This window comes from Eulemur rufifrons, chromosome 28 (genome assembly GCF_041146395.1).
Source record: "Eulemur rufifrons isolate Redbay chromosome 28, OSU_ERuf_1, whole genome shotgun sequence".
NCBI lineage: Eukaryota > Metazoa > Chordata > Mammalia > Primates > Lemuridae > Eulemur > Eulemur rufifrons.
The window spans coordinates 54,707,929-54,726,566 of NC_091010.1; the positions used below are offsets into that span (position 1 = coordinate 54,707,929).

At 33.1% G+C, this 18,638-nt stretch overlaps 1 protein-coding gene across 1 annotated transcript in view; it reads left to right on the forward strand.

Annotated features, from left to right (window-relative positions):
- Positions 1 to 17,862, forward strand: part of SMC3 (structural maintenance of chromosomes 3) — a 35,679-nt gene extending 17,817 nt beyond the window's left edge. Inside the window, exons 13-29 of the mRNA XM_069460935.1 lie at positions 252 to 465; positions 4,023 to 4,126; positions 4,320 to 4,419; positions 4,821 to 4,981; positions 5,306 to 5,447; positions 7,365 to 7,515; positions 9,546 to 9,698; positions 11,448 to 11,599; positions 12,692 to 12,850; positions 13,457 to 13,564; positions 14,079 to 14,187; positions 14,715 to 14,962; positions 15,050 to 15,262; positions 15,577 to 15,768; positions 15,928 to 16,105; positions 16,809 to 16,915; positions 17,499 to 17,862. Of these exons, the coding sequence (XP_069317036.1) occupies positions 252 to 465; positions 4,023 to 4,126; positions 4,320 to 4,419; positions 4,821 to 4,981; positions 5,306 to 5,447; positions 7,365 to 7,515; positions 9,546 to 9,698; positions 11,448 to 11,599; positions 12,692 to 12,850; positions 13,457 to 13,564; positions 14,079 to 14,187; positions 14,715 to 14,962; positions 15,050 to 15,262; positions 15,577 to 15,768; positions 15,928 to 16,105; positions 16,809 to 16,915; positions 17,499 to 17,570 (2,563 nt within the window). The 3' untranslated portion in view covers positions 17,571 to 17,862. The remainder of the gene's footprint in view (positions 1 to 251; positions 466 to 4,022; positions 4,127 to 4,319; positions 4,420 to 4,820; positions 4,982 to 5,305; positions 5,448 to 7,364; positions 7,516 to 9,545; positions 9,699 to 11,447; positions 11,600 to 12,691; positions 12,851 to 13,456; positions 13,565 to 14,078; positions 14,188 to 14,714; positions 14,963 to 15,049; positions 15,263 to 15,576; positions 15,769 to 15,927; positions 16,106 to 16,808; positions 16,916 to 17,498) is intronic.
- The last annotated feature ends 776 nt before the right edge of the window (positions 17,863 to 18,638 follow it).

Sequence of the window (18,638 nt, forward strand, 5' to 3'; positions counted from 1 at the left end):
GTAAACCCAGACCTGAAATCCTTAGGGTATGAGTTGTCCTTTGACTTTGAGATTTTGAAGTTAAATTGCTATTATATAAAACTGGGTAGTTCAAGGAGCTGTATTATATAGTAATTGCTTTTTATACTTAATTACTTTTTTAATATTTTTTAAATGACTTTGTTTTTATGTACAGTTGACATTGATTTTGATTAAAGTTTGTCATTTTGTGTTCTCATTTTCAACCCATTCTCCTCTTCTATCTTGTGTAGATTGGCTCAAGCAACTCAGGAAAGAACAGACCTTTATGCAAAGCAGGGTCGAGGAAGCCAGTTTACATCAAAAGAAGAAAGGGATAAATGGATTAAAAAGGAGCTCAAGTCTTTAGATCAGGCCATAAATGACAAGAAAAGACAGATTGCTGCTATACATAAGGATTTGGAGGACACTGAGGCAAATAAAGAGAAAAATCTGGAGCAATATAATGTAAGAACTTTTATAGCTGCTTTGTAAAAATCCTTCAGAAGAGATAAACATGTACAGTTTTATCTACTTCGTTTCATTTTTAAATAAGTTTACATGCTACTCTTAAAATATACAAGACAGGCCTTTATTTAGAAAAGGCCAGCACAATTTAATATACATACAGTAGTTCTTTTTTTTAAGAATGTTTTATCCGTGTCAGTGAGTATTCATGTAGATTGAGTATATTTTAAAATATGTTATAAATTTGTAGCGTGTACTTGATCTACCCTTAATTTTAACATGATACTATACCAGTCTAAAATAACTTTATGTTAACTTATTTATTTTTCATTTTTTATATTCTAACATTTTGTCAATAACTTAGTACAAAATATATTTTTTGTTGGTTAAAGCAATGGTGATTTTATAACTTTTTGAAATGAATTAAACATTATTTGCTACGCATGTTTAGCTAGCACTTCCTTAAAAATTGAAGTAGAAGATAAAGTCACGGCTTCCAGAGTAAGATACATCTCATTATTTGAAATGAGACCAAGGGGCAGGGGAGCAGGGAAGGCTTCTTTCTTAAGTGATAATGCATGGCTATGTATAGGTGAGTAGAAGGGGATGAAATTGATGGGAAGGGAGTGTGTAAGACAGGTGTAGTACACAGAAAGAACCCTCTTACCCACGAGATCTGTACCAGTTGTTTATTGATTAGTTAAAAACTAAATAGCATAAGATCTTAAAATATATATAGTATATATGTATACGTGTGTATGTATATGCAAACATATTTGTATATATATCTCAAGCATTTTATTTTAAATAAATAACATTCATATATCAATCTTTTGATGTAAAGCCTAAGGGTTTTTTTGAGTATGAGTGATAAGAGTTTTCAAGGGCCTTTCTTATATGATTGTAGGTATAAACACATTTCTCATTAAAGTTAGATGAGAACAGGATCCAGGATTCCATCTAGCATCATATGTTGCTTTTAGTTGCCATGTTTCTTTTAGCTGCTCTAATCTGCACCAGTTCTCCAAGTCTTTCCTTGATTTTTTTGTGACTTGACATTTTAAATTTTGGTACAAAGTACATATAAATCTATATATTATTTAATTATTTACCCAGAATCTTATAGTTGATTTGCCCATTTAATTCACTTTTTAGTGACTCACCTTTGAATGTGTCCAGCATGTTTTTAAAAAACAACTCTTTGTAGTCATATTCTCACTTTATTTTAACATAATTACATAGCCAAAACAAAAACAGAGTTGGAAGCAAACGCAACTGCCTCTGTAAGCATAAACAACTCAACTGGTAGGGTAAGATGAATGTTAGTAATAGATAGTAGCTTATTGGTTTTGAAAGTCCAGTGTGCTGTGGGCTTCAGTCAGGATGTTTTGTAGAGGGCGTGGAGAATGCTGGTTAACCCAGCTAAGTCAGTTATTTGGAAATTGGTTAGTATAGTTTCAACTGTGATAGCTACATGTCCTTTCTTTAAACAAAATGAGTTTTATCTAGAGTTCACGGAACCACGAACCTCAGCAGATGCCGCCTTTGAAAGAGGCTGGTGATAAACCAAGATCTTCCATTGAGAGGCTTTATTCATTCTTTCTTAAGCTCCAATATTTTAGCTATAGCTTTGGTTCTCAAAATGACCACTTGTCAAGATGAAGTCTTTTCCTTTATTCTAGACAAAGATGATTTTATAGTCCTGGTTATATTATGTAAACCAGCCTTTTACTTCTTGGTATAATACTAAATTAATTTTTCCACAGTGTATTTGTAACACCTGCAGTATGAAAAATGAAATGTCTTTTTGGCTGTTTTGTTATGGTTTATTTTGTCTCGTTTATATAATATGTATCCAACATGCTTAACAAACTAAGTTTTTAGACTTTTCTAACTGACATTAGGGAAATCTTGACCCTAGCACCTGCCATAGAGAAGAGAACACTCTTAGGTAGTAGTTCTAGTATAAACTATAATGTTTTATTTATTTTTAGGCTGTAAAAATAAATACTTTGCTCAGCAAAGTCTATAAAACACATTATTTCAGAATTTAATATAGGTAGCTTATTACTGGTTCTGAGTATCATCATGGTCTTAGAAAGGGAACCATTAATATTCAGATATACCTGAAAAAAAGAGAATGTGGAATTTTAGAAATACTGTAAGCTGTGATGGTAATTATTTACACAGTAGTTTTTGAATTGGTTAGGCTTATAAAGATGAAACATTAATTTAGAAAGCAGACTCTTCAAGGTCTACACTCTTCTAGCATGTAGTCAGATAGCCTGGGGATGAATTAAGTCATTGCTGCTGAAAAGTTGAATTTTACAAAGGGGATTTGTTTACTCTTTTATGGTTTCAGTTACCACTGAGTCCCATATTCCTCATGTGTAGTATGAAAGAGTTTAATTATTCGAGATGTTGCGAGTCATTCTAATTTATCCAAGATTTTATAAATCAGTTAAGAAAAATTTGAGCAAAATATTTTGATTCTATTTCATCTGATGCAAGGATAGAAATGATAAATTTAATTATATATGTATTTTGTATATATTCCAGACTTTTAGTGTATTATAATCTTTAGTTCCATTTAATTTTGTTGACATTAGAAATCCTCATAAATAGGTAAATTGACTGGTTTGATTTATTCTTACTTGTGCCCTTATTGTACCGCCCATTCTTTGGCAGAGGCTCTAATAGAACAGAAGCTGGTAAGCAGAAGATTCACATTGCCCTAATGAGTTGACAGAATACAATAAAGAATATTATGTAGTATCTGTGCTTTTGTCACATTACTACTAAAAACTAATACCTTTTAATACTGTGTGGGAGTATTTGTAATTACTTTGATATTTCCTTAATAATTGGTTACAAACAGAGAGTGTAATTATTATCTCATGAAGCATAATTTGAAGTACCCCCCTCAAAGGCTGGTTGATCTTCAGATTTATCTTGCTTATTTTATTGCTTTCTACAAAGGCAAGGATTTTTGTTTGGTTTGCTTGATGATTCCCCAGCTCTTAGAACAGTGCCTGGCACTGTGTTCTATTTTGTGTCTGTGTGTGGAGAGGGGGCAGTATGAAAAGTATGCATTGCAGTATTCTGAGATTTTGTGAATGTATTTTTTTCTTTTAAAATCCTGGCATATATATTATAGAAATAGTAAGGTTTAGATAAGTAATTAACAAATTATTTTAGCTGTGTTTTATAGAGTATTTCATTTTATGGTTTGTGTTTTCAGGGTGATGTGCTTTTTTGCCTAAAGATGTTTAAAAATTGAAATTGGAGTTTTTAACAGCTTCATTGAGGTATAATTGACATACAATAAAAGACACATATTCAAAGTATATCATTTGATGAGTTTTCACACACATACACCTGCAAAACCATCTCCATGGTTAAGATAATAAACATGTTTATCACCCAAAAATGTTTCCAGTTCCCCTTGGTAATTCCTCCCTCACTCACCTTTTGCTCCCTCCTCCCCCATCCTTTTACAACCACTGATAAGTTTGAAGAAATTAGATTTTAAGTTTGAATTATTTTTATTTCCATAGAAACTGGACCAGGATCTTAATGAAGTCAAAGCTCGAGTAGAAGAACTGGACAGAAAATATTATGAAGTGAAAAATAAGAAAGATGAATTGCAAAGTGAAAGAAAGTTCGTATAGACTAAAATATGCCTTAATATTTTTTTTGCCTTAACTTTTTGAATAATGCTAATTACTGGCTATTACATGGGCTTTACAAATTAACTGTCCAATTTGTTTTCAGTATTTTATTCTAAACTGTGTACTGTTACTGCATCTTCTTATGCGTTTAAAGTTAAAGGCAGTTTAACTTTTATTGATTAGTTACCTGTGGAGAGAGGAGAATGCAGAACAGCAAGCACTTGCTGCTAAAAGAGAAGATCTTGAAAAGAAGCAGCAACTTCTTAGAGCAGCAACAGGAAAGGTGGGCAGGTTCTTTTCATTACCTCTGTATGCAGTGAGTCATTCAAACACAAAAATTTCTTAGCTTTTAAGCTGTAAGTCATTGGTTTCAGGTAATAAATAGGAGAGTACAGTCCAAATCACTTACCCTCTATAAATATGAAACAATAACGATTATATAAGCAGCCTTATTACCACGCATGCTATTAATGATAGCACTTTTGATTTTTAACACTAGTGTCATAGAATAGAACTTATAAGGTGTTACATGTAGTTGCCATATTTCAGGGAGGTGATGTGTTTGTTGGGGAGGATGTTTAATCTCTAATATATTTTAAAATCTCTGGAGTTAATGGGCTTATTTCTTAGCAGGAGTGCCATTGGTGATACTGTTTTAATATTTTCACTTCAAACAATTTACAGGCCATTTTAAATGGAATAGACAGCATAAACAAAGTGCTAGACCACTTTCGTCGGAAAGGAATAAACCAGCATGTTCAAAATGGCTATCATGGCATTGTGATGAATAACTTTGAATGTGAGCCAGCTTTCTACACATGCGTGGAAGTCACTGCTGGAAACAGGTGAAGGAAAGGACTAAGAATAAACTAAGAAACAACTCTGTACTTTTAGTAAAATATGTCTTCCATTATCTTCTTGTATCCTTGGTTCCTTATTTAACTGTCTGATTAAAGAAGTAGACGCTAAGTATTTGTTCCTAATTATAGAAACTAGAACTTACCCTCTTTGGGTTTTCTCCATCCCTTCATTAGAATTTTCTAAGTAATCTTTTTTTTTCCCCTACAATACAAATTGGGTTGTATAGAAAAAAGTGAAATGTTTGATGCTTAAATATTTATAACACTTTAAAGTCTAATAAAGGTGTGTTTTACTGTGTTTACATGTAGGTTATTTTATCACATTGTTGATTCAGATGAAGTCAGCACGAAGATTTTAATGGAGTTTAATAAAATGAATCTTCCTGGAGAGGTCACTTTTCTGCCTCTTAACAAGTTAGATGTCAGGGATACTGCCTATCCTGAAACCAATGTGAGTCAACATGTGTTAAGATCTCTCTTTCATTAAGTTACTTTTTATTATATAGATTATTTAACATTTGCTAGTGCCCAGGCACTGTATGCTGGGATTTACTGATTTATCTATGAGATAAACGTGCCTTTCTTTTGATAGAGCATAGTTAGTGCTGGATGGGGTTGAGGAGGGAGACAGAATTCATAGCCAAGACATGAAACAAATCATTGCAAATGTGTAAAGTGTTAAAATGTATAAGGATAGGATACTTTGAGAGCATTTGTGTGTGTGACAAAATTAAGGTTAGGGAGTTGAAGAAGAATCCCTGAGCAATCTGGATATACTTTTACAATAGTTTGTAAATTAAATGAAAAATGGCTAGCAAAATGACAGATTCTGAAAGCATAACATTGCTGTTGTTACTAGCTAGTATATTTTAGATGGATTAAAAATATTCTTCAGACACCCTTCCTCAAGAAATGTTGTAATTGCTTTGAGTTACTTCAGAATGTTGATGGTAGTAGCAACTGTTTTTACCATCCTGTAATGTTAAAGCTGAAACCCTATGAGGAGGATCAATAATGTAAGTGGAACATTAATCTTATAAGCTACTGAAGGGTCCATTTTTTTCTGTTTTCAGATCTGTAAATTAACCTTTGAAGTTTTGGGGAGGAAAAAGTGAATCTCACAATGTGTGAATGAAACAAGACACAAAAGAATGCATGTAGCTTAGTTTCAATTATACTACATAACAGGACTAAAATGATAGAACTAGGAAGAAGTACAAGGAAGTATTTTTAGCACAGAATCACAATAGCAGTCACCCCCAGCAGGCAGCCACCGTATATAACCACTGTGATTAGGAATGGAGCACACTTGTGTCAGTGTTCTGTTCCTTGTGCTACGTGGTGGTTATATCGGTGTTTTCTCTATTAAGCTTAACCTGTTTATTACATTTTTCTGTGTACAGGATATATTTCATAATTTTAAAAATTCTAAAAATCCTATTCTAACAGCTGAGGAGAGAGAAAAAATGAAAATAAATTTTATCTGAATATTTTTCTGAATATCTAATTTAGATATGTAATATATAAAATTAAAACATTTTGGGGAAATACTATTTACATTTATTTAGCTCTTCTGTGTGAGAGATATTATACTATCCTAAGTATTTCACATATATTAACTCATTTAGTCTTCACAATTTTAGAAGGAAGTTTCTGTTATTATTGTAATTTTGTAGATAAAGTCACCGTTATCTAGAGAAGTTAAACAACTTGTCCAGAGCACATCATGAGTGATGGAGCCAGGATTTTGAACTTAGGCAGTCTGCTTCAGAGCCACTGAACTCTTTAGCACTGTGCTGTACTATTTGAAAAACTTAATGATTATGTGAATAAAATTTTCAGGATATTTCAATAGAATGATTCTTTTAACTTCTTCAGTATAAAAGCCAGTAATTTTGAAATATAATGGCATTTGTGTTTATTTGTATTTCTTTTTTTTTTTTTTTTTTGAGACAGAGTCTCACTCTGTTGCCCAGGCTAGAGTGAGTGCCATGGCGTTAGCCTAGCTCACAGCAACCTCAAACTCCTGAGCTCAAGTGATCCTCCTGTCTCAGCCTCCCGAGTAGCTGGGACTACAGGCATGCACCACCATGCCCGGCTAATTTTTTTTTCTATATATATTTTTAGCTGTCCATATAATTTCTTTCTATTTTTAGTAGAGATGGGGTCTCGCTCTTGCTCAGGCTGGTCTCGAACTCCTGAGCTCAAACGATCCGCCCACCTTGGCCTCCCAGAGTGCTAAGGATTACAGGCGTGAGCCACCGCACCCGGCCTATTTGTATTTCTTAAAGATGTAATTTATAATTCTGCTAACAGTTTTTAATTAACTCGTGATGTTTTTGCTTGCTGACAAAATATTTATTTGTAGGATGCTATTCCTATGATCAGTAAACTGAGGTATAATCCCAGATTTGACAAAGCTTTCAAACATGTGTTTGGCAAGACACTTATTTGTCGTAGCATGGAAGTTTCAACCCAGCTGGCCCGTGCTTTCACTATGGACTGCATTACTCTGGAAGGTTTGTAATAATTCTTAGCTTTGAACAAATAAATTCTGATAAATCATTTAACACATATAATAAGCTGTTTAATAATATGTCACTTGACCTGTATGCCCGTCTGATGAATGTATCTTATATATTTATTCAGAGTCATTTTGATTTTAAGAGTATTTGAATTCCAGAAGAGCTTTTGGAAGAAAAAAAAAAAAAAGAGTATTTGAAAATTCATGTCTAATTATTTTATCATTTTTTAGATTATTCAAGTAAGATTCCAAACAGGATTCATACTTGATATTTAGTGAATTAAATCTCTTAAATGTAATCATTTGGTCTATAGCAGGAGTTCTTACCTTTTTTGCAGTGTGCATTCCTTTGGCTATTTGAAGCCTGTGGACCCTTTCTCAAAATTTTTAAATGCATAAGGTAAACTACTTTGGATCACAAAGGAAACCAGTTATATTGGCATGGTTATCACAACATTTTTAAAAACATGACATAGTAATTCTTTAATGTATTTAAAAATAAGATTTAGTGGATAACTACCATAATTTTGAAGTGCTGATGCATATAAACAATATTTCGAGATCTGTGACAAGTGTAATGTGATACAAAAATAGTTTTTATTTCTCTTGGTAACAAAGTTATGAGTACTAAAAATACTACTGTGGTTCTTATCCTATTCATTATAGAAAGAAATGCTAAATTTCATTTTGAGGTTAGTAAAAGTAAAGATGTAAAATTGTTTCCCACTCAAGTCATAGATCTCTTGAATATTATCTGTGGAATCCAGGTTAAGAACCCCCAGTATATAGGTTTACCTGTCCTCATTTTTTATTTATTCCTTCTCTTTATGATTGATTTGCTGAAGAAAGAAGGTCAAACTCCAGCCTGTAGCTTTATCTGTATATATGTACATTTTGTTGTTGGTTGTTGAACTCAGCATCTGAGAATAAATTGTAAAACATAATGTCATACCATTTGTAAAATTTAAGCATGCATCTCCTTAGAATAAGGACAATTTCTTGTATAACCACAGTATCATTGTTACACCAAAGTAACTTAACATTAACCAAATAATATTATTTAAAAAGTATCCACATTTAAATTTTCTCAATTGTTCTAAAATATTTTTCTACCTAGGATCCAATCAAGGGTGTATGCAATGTCTTCTCTTTAGATTCTTTAAATATAGGTATAGGACAGTTCCTCTTGTGTCTCTCCCCTCTCCTCCTAACCCGCTACCCCCAATGAAATGGACTTTTTCATAGAAAGTCTGCAATTGTCTTGTTGCTTCCTCATCATTAGATTCAGGGTAAGCATTCTTGGCCTGAATGCTGCATGAGTGATACATACTTATTCCATCATGTAATGTGTGCCATTGTTAGTGATGCTGTTGGATCACTAGTAGATCTCAGTTGTAAAAGTGCCTTTCCACCTTTATAATTAATAAGTGATATGTGGGATTAGTCTTTAAGACTGTGAATATCAGATAGGTTCTCCAACAACTTTTTTACCAGTCGTTCTAGCACTTTTTATTGACCTTGCGTGAATCAGTTATTACTGAGGGGGTTTCAAAATGATGATTCTCAAATTCTATCATTGTGTCTACATTTATTAGCAGTCACTCTTCTGTAATGAAAAACCCTCACCTTTCATTTTTTACAAAAGTATCACTTGTGATTCATGGATTCCTTTTTAAAATTCAATGTGTTATCACATTGTCATTATTTTTGATGCTCAGGTTTTCCCAAATATGGGCAGTGGGAATTCCAGGCTAGGTCTTGTGTCTTCTTGACATATCCTCATTAATCTTCAGCACTTCCTTGCTTTTTGGGAGATATTCAGGGTTACCTGGAGGATACATTTTTTTAAAACTGCAAATTTTAGCATTGGAAAGAAATTTTTTCAGGGTGACTTAAAATATTTGACTTTTTAATTTTCATTATGAAGTTAAAGCCTTTAGATTAGTTTTTTGATGTAAGTAAATTCGTCATTGAATAAAGAAGTTGTTATAGGGAATTATTACCTTTCTTATGTTTTATTTATAGGTGACCAAGTCAGTCATCGGGGTGCTCTAACTGGAGGTTATTATGATACAAGGAAGTCTCGACTTGAATTACAAAAAGATGTTAGAAAAGCAGAAGAAGAATTAGGTGAGCTTGAAGCAAAGCTCAATGAAAACCTGCGTAGAAATATTGAAAATATCTTTTTATTTTGTGCTTAGGATGGCTACTGTAGAGAAAGAACTGTGTTTTGATTGCAGTGTATAATCTTTTGTGTGTTAAGTGTGTTTTTCTCATATATACAGCAGAGGAAAAAATTCCATGCCTTTCGCTTTGACTTTTATTTAAGCACAGGGGTTTATGTTTGTTTAACTTTTTAAGACTAAGGGGAAAGGCTAAAAGCTATTTTAATATTGATCCTTTGCTTAACTGTTAATAGCTAATACTAGTGAGTCACTTTAGAAAGAAAATTCAAGAAACACCAAAATTAAAGATTATTGGGCAAAGAAAGGAAACTAAGAAGGATTGGTCAGTGAATTGTAAAAGGAAACCTAGATAGCGTTGGAACAAAGAAGAGGGTGGGAGCATCAGTATTGTCACATAGAGTACAGAAGTCAAATATATAAGGATTGAAAAATGTCCATTAGATTTAACCTTTTTTTTTTTTTTTGGTAAGACGGGGTCTGGCTTTGTTGCCCTGGTTAGAGTGCAGTAGTGTCATAGCTCACTGCAACCTCAAACTTCGGCTGAAGCGATCCTCCTGCCGCAGTCCCCTGAGTAGCTGGGACTACAGGCATGCGCCACCACACCTGGCTAATTTTTCTATTTTTTTGTAGAGATGGGGTCTGGCCCTTGCTCAGGCTGATCTTGAACTTCTGGCCTCAAGCAGTCCTTCTGCCTTAGCTCCCAAAGTGCTAGAATTACAGGTGGGAGCCACTGTGCCCAGCAGATTTTACTATCTTGAAGTTGTTTGGTGCAGATTTAGTGTTAGTGGAGGAAATGGCTATCAAAAATCCAAGTCTGAGTAAACATAGTTGTTCTTTCACATAAAAATGATGCTGCACAAAGAGTGGCTAGTGCAGCTCAAAACTGAAACAGTCGTGCATGTGCATTTTCTTAGAACAACCATAATGCTTTGGTATAAGGCAGAAGTATAATACTTTGTGCTTCCCATTTTGTCATACAGTGTTAAAAATACAGGTCCTTGGAGCATCAAGAAAAAATAAAGTTAATGATTTTTAGTGCTTCAAGGACATTCTTAAGTGAAACTGGCAGGTTTTTTTTTTTTTAACTGCAAGTTTATAGCTTCTGTGTCATCAGTGCAATCAACAGCAAGGAGAAAAAGACAAGCATCTTAGCTTTGACCTTGCCCAGGTCTGCATATCACACTTGGAGAACTGCCTAAATTTGGCAAGGTGTTCACACAAAGTAAGTATGGGGAAATACTAAGAAAAAAGGACGTCGACAGCATATACCAAGCTGTCTTCCTGTATTTGATAATCTAGCTAGTTGAATTATTCTTCCACATTGGGCAATACCTACTTTTCATGCATAACTTCCTAAAGTACCATAGTGCCTTAAGCATAATAGATAAGACAGTAAATACTTGTTGAATGAAAAGATACTTTAAAAATTATAGTTAGATTTCACTTACCTTCCTTTAGGGTTTTCCAAGAATTTTTTTTTGTTTAGCTACTAGTAAAATAGTACACGTGTTATTTTGAGAGTGATATGGTGGGGTAAAATGTTTTAAGCTCCTTTTATGATTGAACACATTTAGGGTAGTATAGTTAAGCATTGTTAGGGTCCATAAATGTGAGGACATAACTGTTATTTAGGGTTAAAGGAAAGGGGATACTTGGTGTTGTGTTAATAAAGAACTGAAGAGAATTTAGGATATGTGATAATATTTACAACCTGGAGAGAGTTTTCCTTAGCCTTGTATATGGATTAATAATGAAATTGATCAGTTGATGAACCAAATGCAACAGATAGAGACCCAGCAAAGGAAATTTAAAGCATCCAGAGATAGCATATTATCAGAAATGAAGATGCTAAAAGAGAAGAGGCAGCAGTCAGAGAAAACCTTTATGCCTAAGGTTCGTAAGTATGTCTTTTATTATAGATTAATTGGGGTGGATCATGTTATCTTTGAATTTTATGTGTTCCATTTTTGTTCGTACCCATACTTTTGGATAGCTACATCTATACTCACATCCATGGATACCCAGAGTCTCCTATTGGCTGCATTCAAATTTTTCACCTTCATTGGATAAATAGGCATTTTTGAGATATGGCACAATAGTATTGTCTGACCGTCAGTATTTAATTTGTCAGTACTTTTTCTGTCTGGAAGCACTCTGGAATTAGTTGAATATTTGATTGCATTTTGTCCAGATTGTATTAAAATGAGTAGAAAGCAAACTTATAAGTGATAATATATTATTTGTCTCCTGAACTTGAAGCAGTTTTGACAAATCTTTTACATCACTACATCAATAGTATTAATACTATCAATAGTACTAAAACAACAAAGAGGTGAAAAAAAATAAAGGGTCCACAATCATACCATCCCAATACATTCTGGCAACTTTTTTTTTTGGCAGGGGGAGACAGAGTCTTGCTCTGTCACTGGGGCTAGAGTGCAGTGGCATCATCATAGCTCATTGCAAGTCAAGCTCCTGGGTTCAAGTGATCCTCCTGCCTCAGCCTCTCCTGAGTAGGTGGGACTACGAAGTGCACTCTACCACACCCTGCTAATTTTTCTATTTTTTTTTTTGTAGAGACGAGGTCTCGCTCTTGCTCAGGCTAGTCTCAAACTCGTGGCGTCAAGTGATCCTTCCACCTTGACCTCCCAAAGTACTAAGATTACCGGCATGAGCTGCCTTGCCCTGCCTCTTGCAACTTTTTATTATGAATATGCCTTATGAAGATTTTAGTTTAATCATGGGATATGATCTGTTCCACACACCTCCATAGTATTGCATCATAAATATTTTTCTTGTTGCTATAGAATCCTAATTGCCAAATTTAATGAGTACCTAATATTTGAGTTGATAAAATTATTTATTTAGCTTACTAATATCAAATAGAGATTGTTTCCAGTTTTTTACTATTAGTATAGTTTACTTTAATTATAAGTAACACAATGACTAATACCTTTAATAATAAATGGATAACCTGTCATATAGCAACGTAGCTTACAAAGTTTGGAGGCAAGTTTGCATGCTATGGAGTCCACCAGAGAGTCATTGAAAGCAGAACTGGGAACTGATTTGCTTTCTCAACTTAGTCTGGAAGATCAGAAGAGAGTAGATGCACTGAATGATGAAATTCGTCAACTTCAGCAGGCAAGTACAACTTGCAGGAAAAAAATTTTCATTGATAATTGGCTACTATGAGAAGTGTCTTTTTTGCTAAATAAAGGAATGTGAAAGAAAAGAACATTGAGAAGCATAAAAATGAGACTTGGACTTATACCCATAAGAATAAATTTTTCTATGCCATTCTGGCCGTTAGGATTATATAAGAAATCTTCATTTTCTCCTGTCTTATTTAGTTATTACTTATTAGTTCTAAGTATTACTATTACTAATAAGATTAAGCTTGTTTAATAATGATTAAAGATTTAATAATGTTTTGAGTAAACATTCTAATATTTGATTTTTTAATGCGTAGATGTAAACAACACTGAGTCCAAAAAATGAAAAGCAGGAAAAGAGAACTATTTTTGACAGCACCTTATAAAAAGAACCAGGCATAAAAATTTAGCATTATGGATGAGCAAAAGAGAGAAAATGAAGAAAGTATAGGGCTTTTTGGAAGGTTATAGAATAGAAAAGTCTATTTCCAGCTCATTTGAGCAAAAGTAATGGACAGGGCGGCAGATTAACAGCATATCTGTGTGTGAAATATGCATGCTCATGTAGATAACTAATTTTTCTTTTTAATTCTAGGAAAATAGACAGTTGCTAAATGAAAGAATTAAATTAGAAGGTATTATTACTCGAGTAGAGACTTACCTCAATGAGAATCTGCGAAAACGCTTGGACCAAGTAGAACAGGTGTGTTGTTTTTTTGAGAGTTGTTTGACACCCATAACCTATTAAAATTGGTTATATGAGAGGCTCTGATTAAAACCATGAGTTTTGGGGACAGAAAGCCTAGTAGTCTGTCCGTGAGCCTTGGGTTGGAGTTCTAGCACTGCCACCTAGTGTATGACTTTGGACAAGTCATTTAATATTTCTAAGCCTTGGTGTCCTCTTGTGTAAAATAAGCATAGTAGTACCTGTTTTGTATGATTGCTATCCTGGTACGTTCCAGGTGCTCAGTAAATGTTAGTTAATATTTTCTCAGAAGTATTCAGATACTGAGAAATTTTCAAGTAATTATATCATTACTCCTCCATCCCATGGACACTTTATTTGCAATTATATGAAATATGTATATTTTTTTGTTTTCCTGAATGTTTATTCAAGTATAATAACAGCTATAGAAACTGTTGGCAGTCTTAACATTTTGAAACTAACAAAATTTGTATTTTGCAGTTTAATGCTCATAAGTTCTTTTGTGTTGCAGGAACTTAATGAATTGAGAGAGACAGAAGGGGGTACTGTTCTCACTGCCACAACATCGGAACTTGAAGCCATCAATAAAAGAGTAAAAGATACTATGGCACGATCAGAAGGTGAATTTTTATATAGTAAAATTTTTTTGATATTTGGCTTGTTTTATAAAATAATATCCAAATAGGCAAAAGCATGTACTAATGATTTTTTTATTTTCCATCATCATGAACAATTTATAGTGAATGGAATATGGTAAGTTGACTATAAATGGTAACTTTTGTTGAAATGTTCATGAAAATTTTATGAGAGACCATAAATTATTCATTTCATTGACAGAAGTATGAGGTACCTGAATCAGGTTTCTCTTGTCACTTAGTTGCTGAGAAGAAAATAATTTTTTAGTTTTTTATAAACATGAACATTAACTAATGAAACTTATATACTTCAGTGACTCATATACACTCCTAATTTTGTCATGACTTAAATAGTTCATGAATTCTCACAGTAAAATTTAAAGAAACACTTAAAAAAATCTAAAACCTATCTATTTTGGTAGATATGACTATTAAAATAAAATCTTTGCTCATATAACACTCTGGCTTTAAAATAGATATTACAACCTAATTTTGTTTTTTCCTTATCTTAGATTTGGACAATTCCATTGATAAAACAGAAGCTGGAATTAAGGAGCTTCAGAAGAGTATGGAGCGCTGGAAAAACATGGAAAAAGAACACATGGATGCTATAAATCATGATACTAAAGAACTGGAAAAGATGACAAATCGACAAGGCATGCTATTGAAGAAGAAAGAAGAGTGTATGAAGAAAATTCGAGAACTTGGATCACTTCCCCAGGAAGCATTTGAAAAGTACCAGACGCTGAGCCTCAAACAGGTAAATCTTCGTGATTTTAAATTTGAAGTCTTACTGCAAATTGCTCTGTATGTGAGTTTATTTATGCATATTTTTTTCTCTTTATAGTTGTTTCGAAAACTTGAACAGTGCAACACAGAGTTAAAGAAGTATAGCCATGTTAACAAAAAAGCTTTAGATCAGTTTGTAAATTTCTCTGAGCAGAAAGAAAAGTTAATAAAGCGACAAGAAGAGTTGGATAGGGGGTATAAATCAATCATGGAACTGATGAATGTACTTGAACTTCGAAAATATGAAGCTATTCAGTTAACTTTCAAACAGGTATGTTTGTGTTATAGTTAAAACATACACATAGACAAGAGCTTCAGCTCTTACTCAGTTTGTGACGATTTTAAAGCTTTTAAACCCTTGACAGGTGGATTTAAAACTCATGAACAAGTCCAGCATATAGGTTGCTAACATACAGTAACTTAAATGTTTTAAACAGCTCTTAAGATCCAATCTGTTATTTTTGTTCTTAAGATTAAAAAATAATTGGTTGCTTTTAAATATTTGTCTTTGTTTTAAGCAGTAATATGAATAATTCCACTAAAGAAAAATTTATATTTGAATTGACTTTTTTTTTTTTTTTTAAGGTCTCCAAGAACTTCAGTGAAGTATTTCAGAAGTTAGTACCTGGTGGCAAAGCTACTTTGGTGATGAAGAAAGGAGATGTGGAGGGCAGTCAGTCTCAGGATGAAGGAGAAGGGAGTGGTGAAAGTGAGAGGGGGTCTGGGTCACAAAGCAGTGTCCCATCAGTTGACCAGTTCACTGGAGTTGGAATTAGGGTAAAATACCTTTACATTCCATTTTCCTCAGAACATTACCATAGTAGAATTTATAAAATCTTTGGCAAATCTAAATTGGTACATTATATGCAATTTAATTTTAAGAGATGATGGTGATTCTACCCCTTTAGGTTGTTAACTCATAGTATATTTTCTTAGGTATCATTTACAGGAAAACAAGGTGAAATGAGGGAAATGCAACAGCTTTCAGGTGGGCAGAAATCCTTGGTAGCCCTTGCTCTGATATTTGCCATTCAGAAATGTGACCCAGCTCCTTTTTACTTGTTTGATGAGATTGACCAGGCTCTGGATGCTCAGCACAGAAAGGCTGTGTCAGGTACAGTTTTGGTTTTGTACTTACCAATGAGAACTTGCTTAAAGATTATACCTTACCTCTTCTATAGTGCTATCTTGTTGCCTGAGGTATTGTGGGGGACTAGACAGGTTATATATTCAATTAGTAAAATAACTTCTCTTCTGCAGGTTTTTAAAAGTTAAGTATTAAGACTTCTTTATGAGGTTTAGTTATGTGAGAAGTAGCTGTGTAATCCTTTGAGTCAGTTGAAAATGCTACTCTAATTAAATTTTCATACAAAAGTCTCTCATTTTAAAACTTGTTTTTCTTAATGTTAGACTAGTCCCTGTCATAAACAGTGCTGATTCTGTATTTATTTAAAGAATCTAATTCTGATCTTGAGTAAGTTAAAAAAAGTCCTTGGGGGAATGGGTAACAGAAAGAAGTTTGTTTTTGTTTTTTTGTGTGAGAAAACTTATTTTGCCCTAACTAATGCTTTGTTAGAAGTTGCTTCCTCTTGATATTAAATAAGAACTTTATATTTTATAACTTTAAGATATTGGGATTAAAGATTTATAACTAATTTAAGAAGTTAAGTTGGTAATTTTTGCAGATGTATGTATGAAAAATAAAAATCACAGGCTGTTTTGACAGTTTTGAATTTTAGGTAAGAGTAAAGATAGTTGCTTTTTCAATTTTCAGATCTGCCAAGAAGAACTTATTAAATTATTATTTCTTTTTACAGATATGATTATGGAACTTGCTGTACATGCTCAGTTTATTACAACTACTTTTAGGCCTGAACTGCTTGAGTCAGCTGACAAGTTTTATGGTGTAAAGTTCAGAAATAAGGTGATTTTATTTTACATGAAGTTTGTTAGTGTTTCATTATATTTATTGGATTCTGGTTTTATGTTACTTAAATAATAAAAGAAAACTTAGTCCTTGCTTATCTGATGTTGATATCTTTGTAAAAGAAACTTCAAATACTTAAGAAGTTTAGCGATTTTTTTTGTAACATTCGTTACATTGATTTTTTTTTTCCATTGGCATTATGAGACTACTTTAATGTGTGATCTTTAACAGTTACATACATTCATTTATATTTGGACGTCATAGCTCTTTCTGGTATCTTCCAGCCTTAAGATTCTTTGATGAAATAGCAAAGTAATAGAAACTGAACAAAAAAAGTAGTTTAAATGTTTAGGCATAAGTGTCCATATATGTCTTCAGAGCATTAAAATACAGAATATTTTTAAACCCACACATTGAACAAACACAATTGTAAATAAAGGTAGCAGTGCTTCAGAATCATTTGGCTTAGTATATAAAATATATAGGTGATAAGCTGTATATTTTTAATATTACCCTGTACAATGCAAACACTATATATTTCTTTAGAATTTAACAGATTTTAACATCTATTGTTCTTCAGGTTAGCCATATTGATGTGATCACAGCAGAGATGGCTAAAGACTTTGTTGAAGATGATACCACCCATGGTTAAGTGGAAAATACTGCCAACTGGTTTGGAAGATGTGTATAGTAATATGATTCTCATACCCAGAAACTGTAAATTTAAACCTAAATATTTGGTCATTATTCATAGTTTTCAGACTTACAGCATACATAGTCCTTTTATATTTCTGTCTTTGTATTTTATAAGACACTGTGTAATGTTACATTTCTACTTATAGTTTAAGAATTTTATTTCCTGCGCTTTTTGTAAAGTGTCCTGCTCCTGTTTTAAATCTTTTGAAACATGCTAAATATTCTTTCCTAATTATTTTATCAGCTGTACTGCCTCTTTTTTTATAGCTTCAATTAAATAATTTGTTTTGTGACTAATTTAGTATTTTATGTCTTTTTTTGTTTGTTATTGTCTCTTTCATTGAGAACACCAGTCATATTGGATGTAAGGCCCCATTTGACTTAATCACGTTTTTAAAGACCCTGTCTTCATATACAGTTACATCTGCGTTATTGGGAGTCAGGGCTTCAACATGTGAATTTGGGGAGGGGGACACAAATCAGCCCCTGTGGGAACATTGGTATATTACTATCAACTAAACTCCAGATTTTATTCAGATTTCACTAGTTTTTCCACTAATGCCTTTGTTATTTTCTAGAATCCCACAAGGGATACTACATTGCATTTAGTTGTCATGTCTTCTCTGGTCTGTGACAGTTTCTCTGTTTTTCATACTGTAATAATTTTTGAGGAATACTTCTCAGATATTTTGTAGAATGTCCCTCAATTTAGGTTTGTCTGATATTTTTCTCCTGGTTAGACCGGGGTGAAATAATACCACAGAAGTGAAGTATCCTCATCACATCATAAAACAGTGCATGTTATTAGTGGTAATGTTTATCTTGATCATCTGCCCAAACATCGTGTTTGCCAGGTTTCTTCATTGTAAAGTTACATTTTTTCCCTTTCCATACTCTCTTTTTTGAAAGCAAGTCACTAAGTGCAGCCCACTTTGGGGGTCTCCTGTGACCTGGGAAAACTACCTTACTAGTTCTGGTAGCTTTTTTTGGTAGATTCTTTGAGATTTTCTATGTAGACAATCAT